The sequence below is a fragment of the Misgurnus anguillicaudatus genome, chromosome 7 (genome assembly GCF_027580225.2).
Source record: "Misgurnus anguillicaudatus chromosome 7, ASM2758022v2, whole genome shotgun sequence".
Taxonomy (NCBI): domain Eukaryota; kingdom Metazoa; phylum Chordata; class Actinopteri; order Cypriniformes; family Cobitidae; genus Misgurnus; species Misgurnus anguillicaudatus.
Window position 1 is genome coordinate 30,806,556 of NC_073343.2, and position 23,164 is coordinate 30,829,719.

The following is a 23,164-nucleotide window of genomic DNA, read 5'->3' on the forward strand; positions in this document are numbered from 1 at the left end:
CACGGCAGGGATAGCAACATCCACAGCCAATCAGGCTTCCCAAGCACGCTTCCATCTCGTACCCCCATCTCATACCCAGCCACGCTTGCTCTGAGTCTTTGGGTCATGGTATCGAAAAGGTGCATTCGATCAAGTTGGGCTGTATTACATGCAGTCATGCTACATCTCGGCCCATCCTGAAAAACGGTAAAAGAAGCCCGAAGAGAGGCAAGTCAGGAAAATTGGGTTCTTGGAAGAAATGACTGAAGCCAGTTAAACAATATTATCGCCTGTGGCAAACTGTAAAGTGAAGACGTGCGGTCCTACAGACACACACACATGAGTAAAACACACGCATGAGCGCCTCAGCAGTTTGTTACTTCCTTTTTAAGAAAGCCCCCCTTCCCTCGTTCCCAGTGGACCCCGGGGCTCTTAGTCTGTGTACAGGATAACAGCATCTTATCTTCCCCCTCTTCTTCCCCTCTTTCCACTCCTCCCCCAACCCTGTCTTCTTCTCTCCATCGTCCCTCGCTTCCCTTCACCATCATCCCCTCTCTGCGTTTCCGCAGTGACTCGCATGATTCTCACCATTCGCTTTTATCTTTCGTTCGCTCTCCTCCGTTGCGCTACCTCGGAATGATGCGAAAGCGGGCGGGACTCCCCCCCACCTTTGTCCTCATTTTTTTGGGCCTTACCACTTTAATCTTTTATCTTGTCATGCTTTCTTCCTTTCGATTTGCAGTATTTATGTAGCTGCTGCGTCAGAAAGATGCATCAACGCGCACTTTACGTTGAAAGACAAAATGGCTGACACAGGCGCTCGCTGTGTCTCATTAACATCTTTAACATTTGGTTAACGTTTAAACACAAATCGAACACGAAGAGGGTCGGTAGTCGCTGGTACGGGGTTTATTTTGTGCTAGCAGAAATGATTTCTTGCATTCTTATTCGACAAGACATTCTGCACTTTCGCTTTGACTATACAAAGAGTGTTAGTCACGCAAGCCAAAATATTTGACTGTAGGCATTAAAATTTGGTGCATAATCTGACCTAGAACCCTTAATTCTAAGTGACTTATTAAACTGCTAACCACACGCTGTTTATAAACCCTTATTTGTTTGCCAAAATACTTCATTGTGGCTTTTCATGAAAATACCGCCACCTATTTGTTTACTTTTATTATGCAATTAAACAACTTGTTTCTACATTAATTGCATTAGCTGTGCAAAAGTTTTGAGGTTCGATTTCCAGGTGACGCATACTGATAAAATGTAAAAGCATCTGCCAAATGCATAAATGTAAAAACACACACAAGCATCAACGCCAGCCGAGCTCAGATCTCAGACTTTTTTCGACTCCAGATGTTAAATCCGCTTGCTCTCAATGTGTAACCTGTGACTGACATTTTAGTATATTGAGCCACGCAGGGCAAAACATCGTTACCCGAGCTAATTGTGTGTCATCTTCATAATCCCTCTGCAGGCCTCAAACGCTCTTGATTTATTGTTGAAAACAAAGGTTATTGGGTTCAGTTGCACCGTTTTGTGCACAAGCCACCAAATGGGACACGAATAAAAGGCTGCGTTTCTAAATGAGTCTTTGTGGGGTTCGGTCTGTAACGGGCACGTGCCTCTCGGGGAGTGACCTTGACCCTGGCCCCTCCCTGATGGGGAGGCTCATTAGAGTTTGTCAATCAACTAGAGGGGGAGGGGCCAACAGAGGTCATTTATAGCAAGTAGATGAGAAACGGTTAAAGAAGTGGATCTGATTGATGATTTTGTTGGAATAAAGCATTTTGATGGAGACATGAAGAAGCAGATTATTGTATAGTCACTTCTGTTGTTTTTGTTGCTCTTTAAAAAAATGCTGGGTTATTTTCAACCTAGCGTTGGGTCAAAAGGGACGAGCCCAGCAGCTGGGTTGAAATTGTAATAAAAATATAATGAGTTAAAACAACCCAGCATTTTGGGATTAAACAACCCAGCATTGGTTATGTGTGCTGGGCTTGTTTCCTTTTTGACCAGATGCTGCATGGATTGAAAATAACCCAGCATTTTTTAAGAGTGTACTCAGTATTTTTTTTTTTTCGAAAGGTTTAACCTCTTAAACGTGTTTGTTTTGAACAAAATCATTTCTTTTTGAACACATACTGAAGATGAAAACTAGTGGTACTGGTAGACTAATAAAAGCCGTTTTATTTTTACATGGAATGAATCGCCTCGTGGGGGCTGACATGTTAAGATCACATGATCAGCATAATCCTACTCACTCTCTGTAACCCTGCTGTTATTTTACACTTTCTCTATTGTGAAGTAAATGCATAATGGCTGAGTATGAATAGCACATTTCACAAGTTATGTAACGTAAATGCAGAATTGATCGGAATGGTTAGAAAGCTGAGGTTCTAAGCTTTCAAAAGACACAATATAGTTTTAGTTTTGTGCATACCACTTTTTTCTAATAAATGTGATGATGCAATATTGGACCCACCGGTTGGTCCTCTGGGGGTGGCATAGTTTAAGAGGTTAACAAAGCAACATTTCACTTCAGTTTCATTTTATTGCTATTTTACAGAAACTATTGTTTTTCAGAACACATCGTACCCCATTCACACAGCACTTTGTTCCCAGAAAATTTCCGTAAAATTGGCAGAGAGGTTTTCTGTGTGAACACAAACACGTCCTGTAAATGTTCTGGGATGGCTCCCAAAAATAGGACCTAGTAACATTGCCGTAACATTCACGGAAAGCATTCTGTGTGAAAAAGACGCAGAAACAATGGCGTAAGGGGCGTGCCGTTGTTAGTGTCATTGGAACAAAAAGTTATGCTTTAGCTATTTGACACAGGGATTTAAAGCAGATCAACATTCACGACAAGAAATGGTGCCAAACTGGACTGAAGCAGAGATCACGGAGCTCTTCGCTTTCCACACTGAAGCTAAGATCATTGCATGACTCAACAGCGCATCAAACACTCCTTAAGGGCTCATTATAGTTGTGCGTAGGTCCTATGGCATAGCCGCGATGGCGTAGGTTACGCTTCCGTTTTCATTTATACTTTTGCGTCGTCTGCGTCGACGTGCAAAAACACATGCAGACCGTTGGTAGGCAGTATCCACGCGTGTTACCACAGTAGCAGTGCGACCGTCAATGAAGCAGCAGCTTGGCAAGTTTAACCCACAAACGAAGGAGAAACGGCAACTTATGTTTTGAGATGACCAGTAGTGAATTAAGTAAATAAACAACGACTTATGTTGCAGGTGGAGTTAAATCACTCCTTACCTTAGTCCATCTTTGTTCTCATCATTGCAAACTGAAATACCTATGACGCAGTTTTTTACCTGACGGGAGGGTATCTGGTGGACCAATCACAGTGCTTGCGGTCCGCACCTACCAAGTGCAGGACTTTAAATACCTTGCATGTCTTTACGGGATTTTTACGGTATGTGTTTGAATTAGGGATGTAACGATTAAATCGCGTGTCTGCGATTCTTTGTTTCATGCACAGCTTGTGCGTGTACTACGGCATTTGGTCAGTAGGAAGTCCTTATCAATCTAAAATCATTATGAGTCGTTTATAACGTGCATTTAAAAAAGCAACACTTGTTAAATAAAAATCATTCAAAATATTCTTTATCATCATGAAAATACCTGAAACAATTAGAAGAACAGTGATTTAAATATTTCTGTAGACATTTCCTGCAATAGCGTTTGTAATGCTGCTACTTCTGTGGCACAAAGGAGTTTCAGCATGAGAGCGCCCTCTGGCGTTCAGATGTGCCGGGATTTCGCCGTAATTCATTCAAATTCATTCATTGTGAAAACGTGCATTTGCACGATTAATCGTTACAGCCCTAGTGTGAATGCACGCACAGATTTCGGAAAATCAAATGATCCCGGACATATCCCGGCTTTTTTTTGCTTGGGAGTACATTATATAATTTAGTATTTTGGGGTGAATTATGCGTGTAGTGTTCAGAAAAATAAGAGCCATTTATTTATGTGTAAAATTGGTCACCACCCTAAAAATCTAAATCGTGTTCTCCATTTTGTAGTATAAATTGTGTCTGAGTAGTTTTTACATTGGAAAAGACCAAAAAAGTAGTGCTGTTACTGTAAGTACCTGGGTGATGTACTCATTTAACCAAAAATCGGATGTGTTGAACGCTGGACAATTCACACACTCAATGGTCATATTTTGCTTACGTGGCAAAAGAGGGGCAGGGCCATCCGTCACTATTAGAACTAGGTTAATCTGCAGAGACATTACGCTTCAGTTTGATGGTGTCTGAGCTTATGTTGGGCAAAACAGAAAACACAGACATCTGAAGTACCATTAAAATTTATATTTGGGTGATTCTCACAAAAACTTGATTTTAAAAATGTCAAGCATGAAAATGTAAAAATTGCTTAAATTTACTTTTTTCCCACCAGACATTGAAAAACAAAGTCTGGAGTAAATGGGAACATTAATTTAAAAACTTTTACTTATCATTTAACACTTTTTGTAACATAATTTAAAAAATTTGTCAGAAAACATCAACACTGACATATTTTCAAAATGACATGACAAACCTGAAAGAACATAATTTGGAGATTCTGCACATGCATTTAAAATCAAAGAATTATGCTTCTATTAATTAAATTAACATTTAATAGCATCTGTTGCGGTAATGATAATCAAAATGTCGTGTAAGCATTCTGACAAGACAATATTTCAAATTAACTGTAAAAAAAAAGATCTTACCTGGTAGCCATCTTGAAGTAACTGGTCCATGTGCTTGGTCACTCAAAATCAAACTTTATTAAAATTCTGTATGTGTGCTTAAACTGTTCTCAAAAAGTGTTGCGGAGGATGAGAACATCAGGCATGGACACATCATTTTCCTAATTTTTCTTCATTATTATTATACATGAATATTCAGTAAAAAAAATTCTTTCATCTAAAGGAGTCTAGCAAAACATCCATTTATTTTTTTCTTAATATTTTTGTGTTCATTTGATAAAATTACAACATAACACATGTTCAAACACAGCCGAACACATTGCGGTAATGAGAATTTCAGCAGAAAATGAGATAAAATTTCCAATTATAAATTCTTATGTTGAAATCACACATTGTGCAAGGTAGAACACAGTATTATGTTAATTCTGATGCTTTTTAATGTTACTATATTACACATTTTAAAGCTAAAATCATTAGTGCCGTGGTGTTTCAATGGTTTCGTGAGAATCACCCATTTACTGATTTGTATTGTGTTGTGTTTGACGTCATTTTCCATTTTGGTCGATACTGCTTTTCTAAAATGTATACAATAGATCAGTGGTTCTCAAACTGGGGTCTGGGGCCCCCAGGGGGGCCGCGAGATGGTGCCAGGGGGGCCCCAGTTTTATGACATTTTATAAAATACATTAATTTATCATGAATTCTGTGAAATTAAACTTATACAAAGTAGTGCCGCCTTATTATTTTTTTAATTTAATGTTTTGTTTAATTAAAATGTGAAGTTTTAGAACTGTTTTTTGTCATAAATATTCTTTGGGGGGGCCGCAAAGAAATGCACCGTACACAAAGGGGGCCGTACACTGAAAAGTTTGAGAACCACTGCACTAGATCAGGGTTGGATTGTATTGATTACAACTCACGAACCCCATTTTACAAATCACAAAATATAAATAAATAATTTTAAAAAATTAAAATCTAAATAAAACACTTACAAAATTTAAAAATCTAAATAAAACACTTACTTACAAAATAATAAATTTTATTTGTTTAATCCGCATGTCATGTGTCATTACACAACTGTACAATATATTAAAAAACTGAGAACTCATGCAAAATGGACAGATATGTTTTATGTACCAATAAAAGAAAATGACCAGATGAAGGTCTGGTGACAAGGAAATAATAAGAATAACTATATAAAATACTACGAATAAAAACTTTAAAACGGATGAAAACGTTTTTTTGTCCTTAAACAATACATTTTTGAAACATTACCTTAAAATCTCAGGGGGTACTTCCAAGTAAATAATCAAGGTTAAGTGAGTTTATCTGACAAAAATATTTAAAAACTTCTGCACTTGAGGGGAAATGCATAGTGTATTTCATTTAAAAAACAACTAATATCACTTACATTAAAAATAACAGTCCAAAAATATAATAAGAGATAATAAATATTTCTTTCCAAAGAGAGCGTACAAATATCCGTGTGTGCGAAAGAGATGTGAGGATCTGTATATGTGTGTTACATAAGAGGTGTAAAAATAGACCCCGCTCTGCACCATTCCTCTTAGTTGGCTGCTCTCGCACGCACACCGCTTCACTGTACCCACAGGGCACACACATGCACAAACCCATAACCCTACGTCATACACAATCTTCCTTTAACTCTTCATCACAAGCACACACATTATAACATCTCACACTCGAATGGACACACCGTATATCTTTCATTATCAAACATGCTCTTATAAAATACAAATATACGCCACGCATGCGAGTTTGAGTTCTGTCAGTGTGCGTTTGTGATTCCTCAGTTTAGTAAGTTTATCAAGGAGACATGGAGTAAAAGTCAAAGCCATGAACCCAGCAGACTGAAGTCTTGAAGCGTTGACACATGATTGACATTTGGTGTGACGGTTAAACTTCAGATTCGGAATGATGCCGACATCTCTGGCTTAGCCACACTGCAGTCAGTCTACACAAACAGATTGTGCAGCTTTAATTTAAGAAACAACTGTTACGTCCACTGAATTTCTCACACTATTTTTACAAACCTTTAAAGCAACACTATGTAGTTTCCATGTAAAAATGAATTACAGCTCCCCCATGTGGTTGAAAAGCGCAACAGTGCCTGGTATCACACACTCTTTTGCAGGCAGGGGGAGGGGTGGGGCTGTGTGCTCTACCCTCCACCGCCACTTTCAGAGTGTGCTTGTAGCAGCTAGGAGGCTGCTCAGGTTGCAGCAACAGTACAATTTGTCCAGTTAAAAGTTGTTTTAACACTGAAATAATTTTAGAGACATTATTTAAAGATAAAAAAACTACATAGTGTTGCTTTAACACACCGTGATGGAGAAAATTGATGATAAACACAATACCATTGCAAATAACAACATGTCTAATGGTGGCATGGTGGCCTAAGACTTTTGCACAGTACTGTACATAAAAATAATCATAATATCCCGTAGAATGGAAAACTGTATTTTCTTTGGATATATATCGTTAGCCTCAAACTCGATTGTTTCCTCCTTTTTATGTAAACCTCGTGCATGCAAAAGACAGCTGGAGCCAATCTCAACATAACACAGACTGTGACGTTACAGTCATGATATCTTCCCCAACATTAAATTACACATTACATTAAGTACAATGTTGTTACGATGCTAAAAACAAAGTTGTGACTGCTGAGTTAGCCTTATATGCTAGTTTATGCTATATGCTAACGTTTAGGCTAAAGTTCTACTTTTAGTTTTGCGGGTCCATACCGAAAAAACATAAACTTTCCATTCAGAAACGCCCATTAACATTCTCCGAAAAATGTATTATTCCTCAAAATCTGTATCTTCTACACAAACACAGAGCTACTGAAGGAGCTGCTCTGTGAAACAGCCAATCAGAGCAGAGCTCAACATTATTATTCATGATCCTTTCAAATAAGGTAATAATAGACCATTTAATTCTGGGGACAAATCCTACGGTTGTAAATGCACATGTAAAACCGTCTCTGGACTTAAAGTTTTAATTCACCGCTGTGAATTAATTCTGCTACCGTCACAGCCCCATCTCCAGGTCACAGCAGCATGGATGTATTGAAATCTGTCAGGATGATGTTGCAAACACGTTCTCACATGCACGCCTGCATCTTATTCGCTCACAAATACACATAGTTGATCTTTTCTTCCTTTCCTCTCTAAAGCAAAGGGTGATGCTTCTTGACCTCTGCATTAACAGCAGCGGTTTTCCTGCGGGAGGCTGTGTGTGACATTTCTGGAGTCGGATTTTGCTCAGCTCTCCACTCTGACCCCGTGCGTCTTCACCATCCTCTTCTGTCGTCATCTGCGTGCGGTTTTAGAGGAGAGATTTCTGTGTATTATTCAGCTTGAAGAGGGAGGATCATCAATAATAACTAAGCACTGTGAAAGAGGCTAAAAATGAAGTGCAGCACTCTGTCGGGTGGAGTAGACGGAGTGCTCATTTTGTGCGTGTTTGCCACTTTTTAACCCCCTGATGTGAAAGTTAAAGGATTACCGGGATAGTTTACTCAAAATTTTACATTTTGTCATAATTTACAACACTTGTGTTGTTTAAAAGTTGTCGGCTTTCTTGGCACCACTTTCCCTGTGCTGAAAGTAAATGGGGAAGTTTGAAAATTAAAAAAAGAAAAGTTTACAAAGTTTTCATATTAGGAAATCAAATTATGCTGTGTGGATTGATTTCTTATGTGCTTATTGCTGATTTGGGAATGTGAGGACTGAAGTTCTTTCACTCTATAAAATTCTTAGTTACCCTGGCTTAAAATATTAAGTATAGTCAAATTGAATTTTTAAGTAATTTTTACTTTCTTTTTTATCTTGACAAGTGATGAGTTGCTGTGTCTTGCAAAATAAAGTTAATTTAACTTTATAAGTTACAGCAACTCCTCAAAGTCATATATTATTGGTTCTTGAATATCTTGTGACAAAACATGCATTTGACCACTAGTCACAAGCTACGTGAATGTTTGAATGCATCACCTGGATATGCTTGTTCACTTTCAGATTTGCTAAATAATTCAAAATATTAATCTTTCTCTAATTTGTGACCCTGGACCACAAAACTAGATATATTAAGTTAATATTAAGTAAAAATCGTGTTCCATGAAAATATCTTGTAAATTTCTTAGCGTAAATATATCAAAAATGTATTTATCATTAGTAATATGTGTTGCTAAGCACTTCATTTGGACAACTTTTATTCAATATTTAAATTTTTTTGCACCAGATTTTCAAGATTTTTTTTTATTTATTATTAAACTTTCAGATGATGTATAAATCTCAATTTCAAAAGTTGACCCTTATAGTTTTGTGGTCAAGGGTCACATATTTCATATTCATTAATCCACCACCAGAGTCATTTGAATTACTTTAATGATAACTGTATGTGAGTGCTGCCATTTTAAGTACCATATCAGAAAATAACATGATGGCATTTTATTATAAAATTGTTTGTGTTGTGTTGAAGAAATGAAGTTTTATACATCTGGGATAGGCATGAGGATGACTAAATTATAAGATATTGTTTATTTAATGGTGACCTGTTCTTTTAACTTCCAAATCTTAAAAAATACTGCACATCTCGAGACATAAGAATTTCTTAATTTCATAAGAATGATGCTTGCTGCTTGTATGATGCATTTGGTCAAATTAAGGACCGTACAGGCCTCAGGGTCAAAGAGAAGGTCATTGGCTGTCGCTTTGGGACTTTTTTAGGATTAGCCAATCAGAGCGCAGTGCTTTGGCCTTTTGAAGAGGGAGCTACTGTACAGAAGGCACTGTGCTGTAGAAAGCTCATGGCAAGATGGCCGACATTCAGTACTGCTGAGAGAAAAAACTGTTTTAGGAAATGATAGAGCAATATTAAACCAAACTATTTTAATTATATTTTGCACATTAAACATCATGGCAAAATTGCTTGGTAATATATGGTCAAATGTGACCCTGCCTGTGAAAAAAACATCAAATATATTTTTTTGTGATTTATGGTTTTCTACATAAAATCGTAATTTGTGAAAATATAACCTTGATATCTTTAATGTCAGATATTGAAATCAGTGATTGAAATTAAACTTTGATGCTCAAAATATCATCATTAGATGGATGATGGATTTCTCAGATAGGGTCACAAATATCATTTGAAAAGTTGACATGTATAAACAGTCTAAGGCCTAGTCGACACGTTCATTGGTATTTTAAAGTTTTTCCCTCCTTTGTTAGTAAACAAAGTTTTTTCACGACCACACGGACACGCAAAACCCCTATATGAAGCGCTGTCAAGAGCTTGCCAATCCAACAGATTGCAACATATCCCTAAACGTAAAGACTAGGACTGTCAAACGATTAATTATTTACAAAATAAAAGTTTGTGCGTGTACTGCGTGTAATTATTTTAGGACTGTAAAAAGATTAATTGCGATTAATCGCATACAAAATAAAAGTGTTTTTTGCATAATATATGAGTGTGTACTGTGTGTAATTATTATGGAAATATAAATACACACACATTCGTGTATGTATTTAAGAAACATTTACATATGTATATATATATTTATTTATATTTTTATATATTCTATATTATATATAAATAAAAAAATTGATATATAAATAAAAAAATCTGACATGAATATATGTATGTGTGTGGGGTTAAATATACACAATAATTACACACAGTACACACACATATATTATGCAAAAAATAACTTTTATTTTGTATGCGATTAATTGCGATTAAACTTTTACCAGCCCTAATTATTATGTATATATAAATACACCCATATTCATGTATTTATTTAAGAAACAATTATATGTAAAGATATATTTATTTATATATTTCATATTATATATACATTTAAAAATGATGTATAAATTACATTTTTCTTACATTTGTATGTGTGTGTGTGTGTGTGTGTGTATTCATAGAAGTTCAGTTTCAGTCACCTGATACTGCATTTGCGTGTGGACGAATGCATAGTAAAAGTTACAGTTTTGAAAGTTCCTGTGTATGTGGACAGGTCCTGAGGGTCTGAGTCTTTCTAAAAATGTGTTTTTATTGTTTTAGGAATGGCACAGGGAAATGACCATGGCACACAGTATCGTTCAGCCATCTACACATACAGCCCAGAACAGCAGGAGCTGGCGATGATGAGCAAGCAAATATACCAGGAGGTGCAGTATCTCGAGATGTACTTTACTTACAGTGCTATACATTTTTCCCTGGGTTCGATCCTATTACCTTTGCACTGCAAATGCAATGCTCTACCAACTGAGCTGTACAGGAGCATAAGTTTGTTTTTCTTATGTAATGTAGTTAAGAACGTAGTTCTGTCATCTCTTCACATTCAATTTTCTTCACTCTCAAATAATGACCAAACACTCCTGTCAGAAAAATACATTAATGGACGCTCATTTACGCAGCTCGTCTTGATGGCTGGACAGCAGCGTGGTGTGGCTAAGCTTCATATTGTGAGATGCAGATGCTTGGATAATCCATCACCATGGTAACCCATTGCTCCTCAGGCCATAGGTCGTGTTTTGTAGGCTCAGATGTGATATTGGGGTAAGGTTAATGGGGCGGTGTCAGGGGGTCGAGCAAGCCCGTTTGGCCTTGGCCTTGTGAGTATCGGGGGTGAGAGGTCATGGTTGTGGGTGGCAGCTGTGGTTAAAAGACGCAATCAGATTGGGCGACCTAAACGGACGTGCTGTCGAAGGCCCCACACACAATACATATAATGCACGAGATGTTTGCACCAAACACTTTTTAGGGTCCTATAGCATCTTTCTCAATAGAAAGAAAATCAAAAAGAGTGAATCAATATTTTAATCAACTTAATTTCTTAACTTAAAATGTACTCTGATTTTAACTTAAAATGAGATTTCGTGATTTGGTCAGACTGCTCACCCTTTTAAGTAGATTCTGTCCTAAAACTGGGCAACATTAATTGACACAGGATAATCTGGAAGCACATTTTTTAAATCATGTTAATGCATATTTGAAGAGTTTCGTTGCAAAACGAGATAACCACCGTTTTTTTTATTGTTCAGAAATCTTGTTTTTTGGTTGTGCATTCCAATTAATTTCAATGCAACTGCAGTTGGTTTGTTTTGATTTAAACCTTCATAACTTTAAAAATACAGCTAAGTAGCAACATAAAACAAAATAATAACATGATAACATAATAATAAACATGTTTTGACAAATGTTCGTTTTGCAACGAAACTCTTCATTTTATTATTATTATTATTATTATTATTATTATTATGATTATTATTAATATTATTAGTGTTGTGCTAACCAAATAAACTATCATTATTGTTACTGCTTCTACTAGGTTTGGTGATTTGAAACCATTACTCTGGGTAAAAGAGAAAGACAACCTAGTTTTGAGTTTTTAATTTGTCAATATTGTATTCCAATTACTCAACAATTTCACTAAAACGTATAAAAAGTATTAAAGGTGCAGTGTGTAATTTTTAAGAAGGATCTCTTGACAGAAATGCAAAATGATACACAAAACTAAATTATCAGGGGTTTATAAAGACCTTTCACAATGAACCGTTATGTGTTTATTGCCTTAGAATGAGAAGTTTTATCTACATACACCGAGGGTCCCCTTACATGGAAGCCGCCATTTTGTGCAGCCATGTTTCTACAGAAGCCCTTAATGGACAAACTTTTTTACTAAGTTGTCTCCAACGATGACATGTTTGTCCGGTGGCGGCTACTATAGCTTCTCTATGTGTTTCAAAAGCAAGAGGTAAGCAGTGGACTGAGCCGTTGGTTACAATTCGCAACCTTACCACTAGATGCCGCTAAAATTAACACACTGCACCTCTAAAAGCATTATTCATTACTAATAACATGGATGAAATAAAAGTTTTTTTAAACCTTTATCTTATTATTATATATTTAAACTTGAGTCAAACATGGAATCGTTTAGCCAGTTTAGCGCATCTTTATTAAAACATTTCTTAATATAACGTATGCGCGGTTACAAAAGGCACCGGTTACAAAAGGCACAATTTATATGACGAGTACAATTATGATGACGAATATGTCACGCGCACTGTACACTGACCGCGCATACATGTAAAAATTGTGTAAAAAAGTATACTCGGGCCTAAACGTTGTAAAAAAAAGATATGAATACATTTTGATTTGATTAATTGATTGAATTAATATGACTGAACTATTGTGTTATCAATAGGATTGACCTAACCTACTGTGCATGCACACCGCAAGCTACCTCATTGCTGCGTGTCACTAGTCTTCCAATGAGGTCATTTGGAGGTGTTCCTCATTCTGGTTGTCCTAATAACAACTATAAACAAATTAGTAACCGTCGTCTCAGTAAATGACAAAAGAAAATTAACTCCACTCATTGTTTGCCACTCCCGAAAGTTGCTTGTCATTTGCATAAAGTTGAATTGTTCTCTATTTTGTTGCCTAGCTGGACACGCCCACTTCCTGTCGCCAATGGTCGTTTGTGTCGCTGGAAATCACTAACTGGGTGATTCTCACGAAAACTTGGTTTTAAAAATGTCAAGCATGAAAATGTAAAAATTGCTTAAATTTACTTTTTTTCCCACCAGACATTGAAAAAACAAAGTCTGGAGTAAATGGGAACATTAATTTAAAAACTTTTACTTATCATTTAACACTTTTTGTAACATAATTTAAAAAATTAGTCCTAAAAAAATCTCATTACCGCAACAGTCAGAAAACATCAACACTGACATATTTTCAAAATGACATGACAAACCCAAAAGAACATAATTTGGAGATTCTGCACATGCATTTAAAATCAAAGCATTATGCTTCTATTATTTGCATTAACATTTAATAAGCATCTGTTGCGGTAATGATAATCAAAATGTTGTGTAAGCATTCTGACAAGACAATATTTCAAATTAACTGTAAAAAAATGATCTTACCTGGTAGCCATCTTGAAGTAACTGGTCCATGTGCTTGGTCACTCAAAATCAAACTTTATTAAAATTCTGTATGTGTGCTTAAACTGTTCTCAAAAAGTGTTGCGGAGGATGAGAACATCAGGCATGGACACATAATTTTCCTAATTTTTCTTCATTATTATTATACATGAATATTCAGTAAATATTTTTTCTGTCATCTAAAGTAGTCTAGCAAAACATCCATTTATTTTTTTTCTTAATATTTTTGTGTTAATTTGATTAAATTACAACAGAACGCATGTTCAAACACAGCCGGACACATTGCGGTAATGAGAATTTCAGCAGAAAATGAGATAAAATTTACAATGATAAATTCTTATGTTGAAATCACACATTGTGCAAGGTAGAACACAGTATTGTGTTAATTCTGATGCTTTTTAATGTTACTATATTACACATTTTAAAGGCAAAATCATTAGTGCCGTGGTGTTTCAATGGTTTCGTGAGAATCACCCAACTGTGGGTTCACACCAGAGGTGAGTTCAACGATTTGCGCGAGTAGATTACATACAAAGTCAATGCAAAGACGGGATCAGACGCGTCCTCGCGTGGGGCGATGCAAATGACACGATATGGGCGTCGCGTTTGCTGTGAAAACATGCGCTATTCGCCTCAAACGCGTCTTCGCCCGAGTTGAAAATATCAAATCGAGCAAAAATTTGCATGACACGAAGTTAAATTCAGCAAGTAATCTAGAGCGAGTAACGCGATGCCCCGTGTTTGGTGTGTACGTAGCATAAGATTCCATTGAAATGAGACTTCGCTGATGCTAGTAGCTGCCGGTTTGCACGTAACTTTAGAAGCACAACTGAACGATAATCATCCATATAAACGTCTTGTTTAAATGTAACTTGCAAATTAAATTATTTTTATTTTGGAAAATGTATTTTTCACTCGAGAAGAGGAACAATGTTTTGTTTGGTGTTGTTTGTATATCGTGGCTAGACAGTTGAACAGTAGCTGTATGCGACACAAATTTAATCAATTACTCCTGATATATTTCCTCTGTCTCTCCCAATTCATCGCAGTTGAAAAGCAGTGCGGAAAAAATCTGAGGTGGTTTCGAAGAACGGCGACGTTACATAAGCAACAGTGATGAGATCAGACATGTTAGCCCAGAGTCATCTTTTTAAGTTTGAGAAGGACACATGCGGTTGCATTTGCATTTGATGTACTACAGTAAAAAACAGCGGTGCAAAGTGAGAATTTAGGGAAGAAATGAAAGTGCTTGATGAAGCTTTTTTGAGGACACTTTCACCAGGTTAACTTTAGGTGATGAATCAGACCGACATCACAGACAGATGGGAAATGAATTATTAGCGCCCATCGAGAGTCTCTCAAAACTCTGCCATCAGTGATGGTGGTCATGGAGAGGAGATGCTCATTTAACTGCTGGAGCTGAGCGAGAGAGGGGTGCGCTAATAAAATGTCGAAATTTGCAGAACATCAAAGAGTTTTTATTCAGCCGACTTGTGTGAAAGAGAGACACGGAGGGTGGAAAGTACATTTCTACCGCAGTAAAGCAATTTCTCAAAGTTATCTTCGAAGGTTGAGGTGTTTTTATTTGCTTGCGTTTTGCTGTAGATATTAAAATTTATTTTTAGGTATTAAGGTATATTTCGGGGTGTTTAGATTTATCTCTTGGTCCAGATTAAAGACTACAGAGAGATGGTCTATCTAATATGTAATTTCATTTGTGACCCTGAACCATAAGTAGTACAGGTACTTTTGTACAGGTGCTTGTTTTTTGTTTTTATTTGTATGTCTGGGACTACGGTTGGAAATAAGCATTGTGCTAAATCCGGCAAATTTACATCAACTTCGATTGTACTTTCTTTAATATGCATTGTCCCATCTAAATAAATACACAAAAAGGTATATATTTATAGCAATAGCCAACAATACACAGGGTGCCCACGGGTCCTTGAAATCCTTAAAAGTTTGCGAATTTAGGGGAAATATTTCTGAAAATATACATACATCGATACAGGTCATTGAAAGTGCTTGAATCTATTATGTGCAAGAAGTTTTCTGGGAAAAAAAACATTATATTCCCTGTATATTGAAGTATAATATCATAAAAATTCTAGCCTTTTAAGCACACATGCTAAACTGTTCGCTTTAAATGCTTATATCTTTTGTATTCGAATGTTGATTCATACCAAAATGCTTTTTTGCAGAGTTGTGTTTGACACATGAAAACGTCTCGAGGAAGGTATGTAACACTTGTTCCCTGAGAAGGGAACGAGACGCTGCGTCTCCCTTGCCATACTTCCTGCGTCCTTGTAATGCCGTCTTTTGCAATATTTCAGATGTCGATATACTTCCTGGCTCCTTGTCACCCTGTCTTTGTCGTTAAGCCTCACTATTAGTTGAATTTGATATATACATTCAGATGCACTTACCCCCGGAGGCGTCCCCAAAGTGTCACCGCAGTGACGCAGCTCGAGTTCCCTCGAAAGGAAACTGTAACAATGTATCTTAGAGGGTAACACGATGTAACCTTGCACTCACTTGAAATGTGTCCCCACATTTAGTCCTTGAATTTGAGGGTATTGGACCTGGAAAGTCCTTGAAAGGTCCTTGAATTTGAAGTTAACTAAGGTGTGGGAACCCTGAATACATTATGGGTCAAAATTATTGATTTTGCCAAAAAAATATTAGCATAAAAAGATCATCCATGGAGATATTATAAATGCTTTATTTTAAATATATTTAAAAATGTATTTATTATTAGTAACATGTGTAATGACTTTATTTGGACAACTTTAAATGCCATTTTCTCAAAATTTATATATTTTTTGCCCTTCAAATAGTTGTATCTCGGCCAAATGTTGTCTTATCCTAAAAACCATACATCGATAAAAAGCTTATTTATTTCGAATTTAGATAATTCTCAATTTAATTTTTTTTTACCCTTATGACATTTTGTGGTCCAGCGTCACATTTATGCATTTCTTAAAACGTGAAATAAAAATTCACTTTATTTGCTTTCAAACGCATGCTATTTGTCTGGTTGTGTACAGTGCTTTGCTTATATACAGTGTGTAGTCTTTCAAATTGTAAAATATACAATAATCCTCTCCCAATTGAAGTGAAATGACTTTGCTTTTCAGACTTTCAACCTCTCCTCTCCACCCACCCGGCTCGATTCCGGCACGTAACACCCACCGACCCAATTGCATCCATTCCCGATGGATATAATCCGGCCCGAAATTACTTCCCATCGACTCTCCTATTTCACTGAAAAATGTGCCGGTTTACGAAAGTGAAATAGATTGCAAACAACATTTCACACTTACTTGCATTTTCGAACCAGCCTTTCTTTTTTTTCCTGCATGTTAGCAGATTATGATATTGAGCCATAATTTATTAGTTGGTCAAAAGGTTGCAAAATCACCTGGTTTAAATCGCCACACGATTACCCCAGGTCCTCAAAACGCTGTAACGACAAAATCTTAGCCCTGTGTCACGTCGGGTGTTATTTCAAACACGTACATCATACGCGCACACTTTGATCTGTCTTCTCTCACAGGTCACATGACCCTCCGCTGCTGCCTTTTCGCTCTCTCACAAAATGCAGGAACAGTCGAGAATGACAAAATGGATTCCTGACTGTATCCAAACGTGCACATCCATGCTCAGACGTTAAAAAAAATCCCTGCCAAATGTGCGTGAAGATAGACATGGATGCAAAAGACGCGCCATCAAAAAGCAGCCTTGGCCCTTAAACACTTTATTTCTTATATGCTTTGTGAGTCTCTTGTGGATGTACTATATATCACATTTAATGTGTGTGTGTGTATATATATATGTGTGTGTTTGCATACACCTACACATGGAGCAGAACTGGTAAATGTGAAAGTTGTTTGAAGCAGCAGTATTTAGCCATTAAGGGCTTGACATCTTTGTTGCATTCACGTTATTTCACAGCTTTATCGTTATAAACAAACTTACCTTCATTTTATTATTTAAGCTGTAATGGTAAAAATAGGACAAGTTGTGGTAAAAATGTACCCTGAGACTGCGTTAGTGCATAACTCTGTGTGTATGTGTTTAAAGTGTTTAATACGTAAGTTAAGTTTCCTCCAGAGACCCACAGGGAAGTACAAATTGAATTAAAGCTGATGGGAAAATAAAATGAATTATGATTGAAGTATACAGGAAATGGTTGGAATAATAATAACATTGGCAATGGTGAGAGAGAGAGAGAGAGAGAGAGAGAGAGAGAGGATGCAAGAACACTTAGTGCCACTAGTTGAGTCATCAGTCATATGAAACATATTCAAATATGCAAATGCTTATGTAATTTCTCTCTCTTTTGCTCTCTGTCTTTCTTGCTGTGTTTGCTTGACTGTACACAGAAATGTTTTCCTTTATCAGAGACACAAGCCGCCATGGATAGGCACAGATATTTGAGACTATATTTAAAATGAATCGCATCGTTTTACTCATTTAAATCATATTAATTGCTTTAGACATGTAAAAATTATTAAATTAAATACCCAAACACAGAAACAAACTATTCAAACTTCACACATGCCCCTACACTGTAAATAAAAAAAAAATGCATGCAAGTGCAATCAAATTGGTTATGCAAGTTAATTTTAGGTTTTTAACTAGTGATGAGTTGACATAACTTACAAACAAGTTGAAATTGTTTAACAGAATTTATTAACAGGATTTTATTTAATTATGTCGTAGTATGAGAAGTTCAGATTTATACCTCACCTGTCCATATAAAAATATTTTAAGCAGCATTTTTGCTATGAGACAACAACTACTAGTATTTTTTTACATTGCCATTTTGACAAAACCTATTATCTGTGCTTAACATTTCATTTGGGACAATTCAGAAGAAATCACAACAAAATGTTTTAATGCATAATACTAGCGATGCACCGATATGGAAATTTTGGCCGATAACTCTTTATATTTGGGGGGCGATATATATATATATATATATATATATATATATATATATATATATATATATATATATATATATAGGCCGATAAATATTCATATTATTTTCACAATGAAAACTCCCAGACCCCAGACATCTTGTCTTTGGGCTAGACTAGCATACTCTTCTTAAGCCCGCAACACGTGTCATCTTCGTGCTATATCACAGAAAGCACCAATCAAAACTTCACATGGCCAGCAATGAGCAAGTGAAGTGGTTCAACAAACCAAAATAATCCATAATTTATCGGCTTTCATTTATCGGCCTAATTTTGCTATCAGACCGGTAACCGATAATATTAAAAATAAGCAGTTATTAGCCGATAACGATATGTCGGCCGATATTTCGTGCATCCCTACATAATACTATGCTCAGTAAGTGTAAGTTTAGTGACATCACAGCTGGGTCAAAGTCTTTCTCATATTGGCACCGGGGTAAAGCTCCAATCATTACGTTTTCTCTCATTTTTACAACCTTTCTTTTCCCCATACTTTAATGTAGATTAAATGGTCCTTTCTTTTTACTCCTGGCTATATAAAATGGTCTCCTGTCATCTTTAGCAAGTGTAAGATGACAATTCATAAGAAACAGCTGTGCTTGATTGTGAAACCCAGTGGTTTAGATTATACAATAGGCTTTCAACATTATACATTGTTAAAAGAGGTTATCCACAGATAATACTTAATTCACAATTTTTTTGTGGACAAGATATGATACATTTTCTTTTTATTGATGTCAAGGCTGCATGGTGTTGTTTCTGCAAGCTCTTTGGTCATTCAAAGAAAACAAGAGTAAATGACACAGACTTCTGTCTCCACCTGGTGGCCGGACTCTAAAATTACATGCATTTGAAATCTCTCCCTCTCTCTCTCTCTCTCTCAATTTTCAACTCTTTGAAACTTTATTGGCATGATTGTGTGTACATTGCCAAAGCATATACATAAAACAAGAACCATGTAATAACACAATAATAGCAACCATTAAAGGGGACAAATCATGAAAATTTGACCTTTTTCATGTTTAAGTGCTATAATTGGGTCCCCAGTGCATCTATCAATCTAGAAAATGTGTAAGGGATCAACCCAGTAACTTAATTTCACATTCTCTGCAAGCATGTGAAAAAAATCTTAATTTGGTATTTGTCTCCCCTTGTGATGTCAGAACGGGATAATACCGCCCCATAATCTGCACTATCCAACCACGGCCCACAAACCACCATTATGGCGATCAATGTTTGCATTTCATCAGCTCATTTGCATTTAAAAGGATACACCTTAAAATGGCACATTTTTGTTCAAACCTACAAAGTGGCAATTTTAACATGTTATAATAAATTATCTATATGGTATTTTGAGCTAAAACTTCACATATGTACTCTGGGGACACCAAAGATTTAAGGTGGAATTATGTACTAATGCAAATAAAATAAAATGTATTCAGAGAACATTTACAATATATAAAATAGACTTTGAAATATAAACATTTAAAATATAGAATTTTACATTTACAGAGGCACATAAAAGATAAAATAAAAATTTTTGTTTGTTTGTTTGTTATAGTATATATCCCCCAAGTTGACATGTTTGATGTTCAAAGGAGGTCTCTTTGGTCTGGTAGTACCCAGTATATTTTATGCTGTTGGAGTTTTGGCGTGTGGCCCCTAGAGGGAGACAGAACTTCATTCATGTCTCTTCAAAGCAGTTTTGGACATTGTCTTGCTTTAACTTTTAAACAATGTTGTTTCTCCCTAGACAGATTTTGAAATCTTTTAATGTCAAAATTTGCCATCATTTAACTTTTTCTTCCTTTTGTGTGTTTTTTCTTTTGCTAGGCCCTGACTAAGAAAGGCCTGAGTGACATTACAACAGAGATCCGGGAGCACACCGATTTTTACTATGCTGAGGATTATCATCAGCAGTACCTGCACAAGGTGCCTAAAGGTTACTGTGGGTTGAAGGGCGCACGGGGGTCATCTGCTCTTTTGGAGAAGAAAAAGATGAACTTTGACTTATGATATGTGGACATTATTGTGTACTGTTTTAAAACTGAGGAGTGCCGATGTCTTTGAATCTAAAGAACAAAAAAAAGTAGTTTTTGATATAAATATCTTAAATAATTAATGGACAAAGAGAAATTTTCTGTTATCATTTGCTCACCCTCAGGATGTTTTGCACGTGTGTGATTCATCTGTGGACCACAAAAGGTGAGTTTTTGAAGAATATTCCAAAAGCAGATTTTCTTTATGTAATGAAAGTGATTGATGACTGAGGCTGTCAAAGTTTTTTCCTGTAAGTATTTTTCCTGCTATGGAAGTTTATTGGTACCATCAACTGTGTGGTTTCTATAGTTTATTTTTTTTAATCCATATTTTTATTGCAAATAATTGGAAATGCATTTAAAAATTTTCTACATTTTGATAAAAATCTATTGCGAAATTACGGCGTTTCCATAATCTGATGATATGCGACTAAAACATAATTTGTGCAACGACTCTCGAATCCAATTTGTTACACTAGGTGGCAGCACAGGTAATATCATTATACTAACTTTAAAAATGGCAGGCTGAATTGCATAGTGCTTACAGTCTTATTTGTCACTTTTAGCAAAAGATCTGTGAATTTTAGCTCTATAAATCACTATTAGGCCTGACTAAGAAGTGTAACAGTGTTCTTGTTTAGCATTGGTTTTGAATACATTAAGACTTACTTAAAAGGTACCCCGAGACTTTAAAGACTTTATGCTTTAATACTTTATATTTGCCTTCTACTACTAAAATTCATTGATAGAAACACAATAAATATTTTCATTACTTCTAAAAACCCAACATGTAATACTCATTCTAACCTATAGAGGCCGCCATTATGTTTTGCGTTCTGAAATTGATTATATGTAATGGTTATTGTGGGATATTACTACAGTTTACTACAGTAAATACTATGGTATCTTCTATAGTTTTTCATGTGAGAATTTTTCATTTCCCACTCACACATTCTTACCTCTTAGATTGCCTTAATTTTGATCTTCTGTAATTGGTCTTCTGTATTATTTTTCATTTATGTTACTCTCTGTGAAAGGGCTGACAGAATGAAATACAGACCAAATACTGCCCCCTGCTGTCGTATGCGTTTAACTTTCATCTTCTGTTTCACTTTTTACTATTTGAAGACTTGTATATCACCTTGTTTATATAACCCGCTGTACCGTTAATCGAACAGGTTTTATTGCAACCATTGGATGTTATGTATAGTGATGAAAAACACTAAATTTTAGGTTATTAAAACGATGACATTTACAGTTTTTCTTTTCACATTCATATTGCCAATCCCAGTGTTAAAGGGGACATTTCACAAGACTTTTTTTAAGATGTCGAATAAATCTTTGGTGTCCCCGCAGTACATATGTGAAGAGCTCAAAATATCATATAATTTATTATATCATGTTAAAATTTCCACTTTGTAGGTGTGAGCAAAAATGTGCAGTTTTAGGGTGTGTCCCTTTAAATGCAAATTAGCTGATCTCTACAATAAATGGCAGTGCTGTGGTTGGATAGTGCAGATTAAGGGGCGGTAGTATCCCCTTCTGACATCACAAGGGGTGCCAAATTCCAAATTGAGCAATTTTCACATGCTTTCAGAGAATGGTTTACCAAAACTAAGTTACTGGGTTGATCTTTTACACAATTTGTAGATTGATAGATGCACTGAGGACCCAATTATAGCACTTAAACATGAAAAGTCAGATTTTTTTATATGTCTCCTTTAATCTACTAAACTATACATGTGTTTATAACCGGGGTACCTTTTAAAGGAAAAGTTCACCCCAAAATAAAAAATGTGGCCATATTTTCTTCGCCGTCTTTCTTTTTTCAGTCAAATGAAGAGTTATATTAAATAATATCATTTTTTCTTTTCAGCTTTATAATGGCATTAGATAGTTCCCCACTTATAAAGCTCCAAAAAGCACATCCATCCATCAAAAACGATTGTCTTCCGATGTGAAGCAATTTTCTTTCTTACCACTGCCTATTCCTATTAATAGTATGTTAACTCTTTCCAAGCCAGCATTTTAAAAAGCCACCAGCCAGCGCCAGCATTTTTTAAATAATTTTCCCAAAAGTTGAATGCTTTGTAGAAAATGTTCTTTAAATATATAAACATACAATATATCAAATATTTATTACCTCTCAAATATGGGTAGGTCTCTTTAAAAATACCAAATATTGAGCAAAAAGCTGAGATAATTCCGTTTTTGTGAAAGACTTTTGATAGAGATCAGATTCAGAGCGATGTTCAAAACATACATGAAGATTGAACTGTTTGGCCTAAAGCGTGAGGGATTTCAATGTTAAGTCAATGTGAAGACGCATTGACGCGCGTCTGGAGGTCTCGCGGCGCAAATGAGGCGTTAAGCGCGGCACGGTAGACGCGATTCCGTCTCATTCGCGCGTCTAGGTTGCGCGAATTGTGCATTGCCACGGCAAACGTGTGA

At 36.1% G+C, this 23,164-nt stretch overlaps 1 protein-coding gene across 1 annotated transcript in view; it reads left to right on the plus strand.

Annotated features, from left to right (window-relative positions):
- Positions 1-22,526, plus strand: part of msrab (methionine sulfoxide reductase Ab) — a 53,283-nt gene extending 30,757 nt beyond the window's left edge. Inside the window, 3 exon segments of the mRNA XM_055172831.2 lie at positions 10,799-10,905; positions 20,508-20,636; positions 20,639-22,526. Coding sequence (XP_055028806.2) covers positions 10,799-10,905; positions 20,508-20,636; positions 20,639-20,683 — 281 coding nt within the window. The 3' untranslated portion in view covers positions 20,684-22,526.
- Positions 22,527-23,164: the final 638 nt, after the last annotated feature.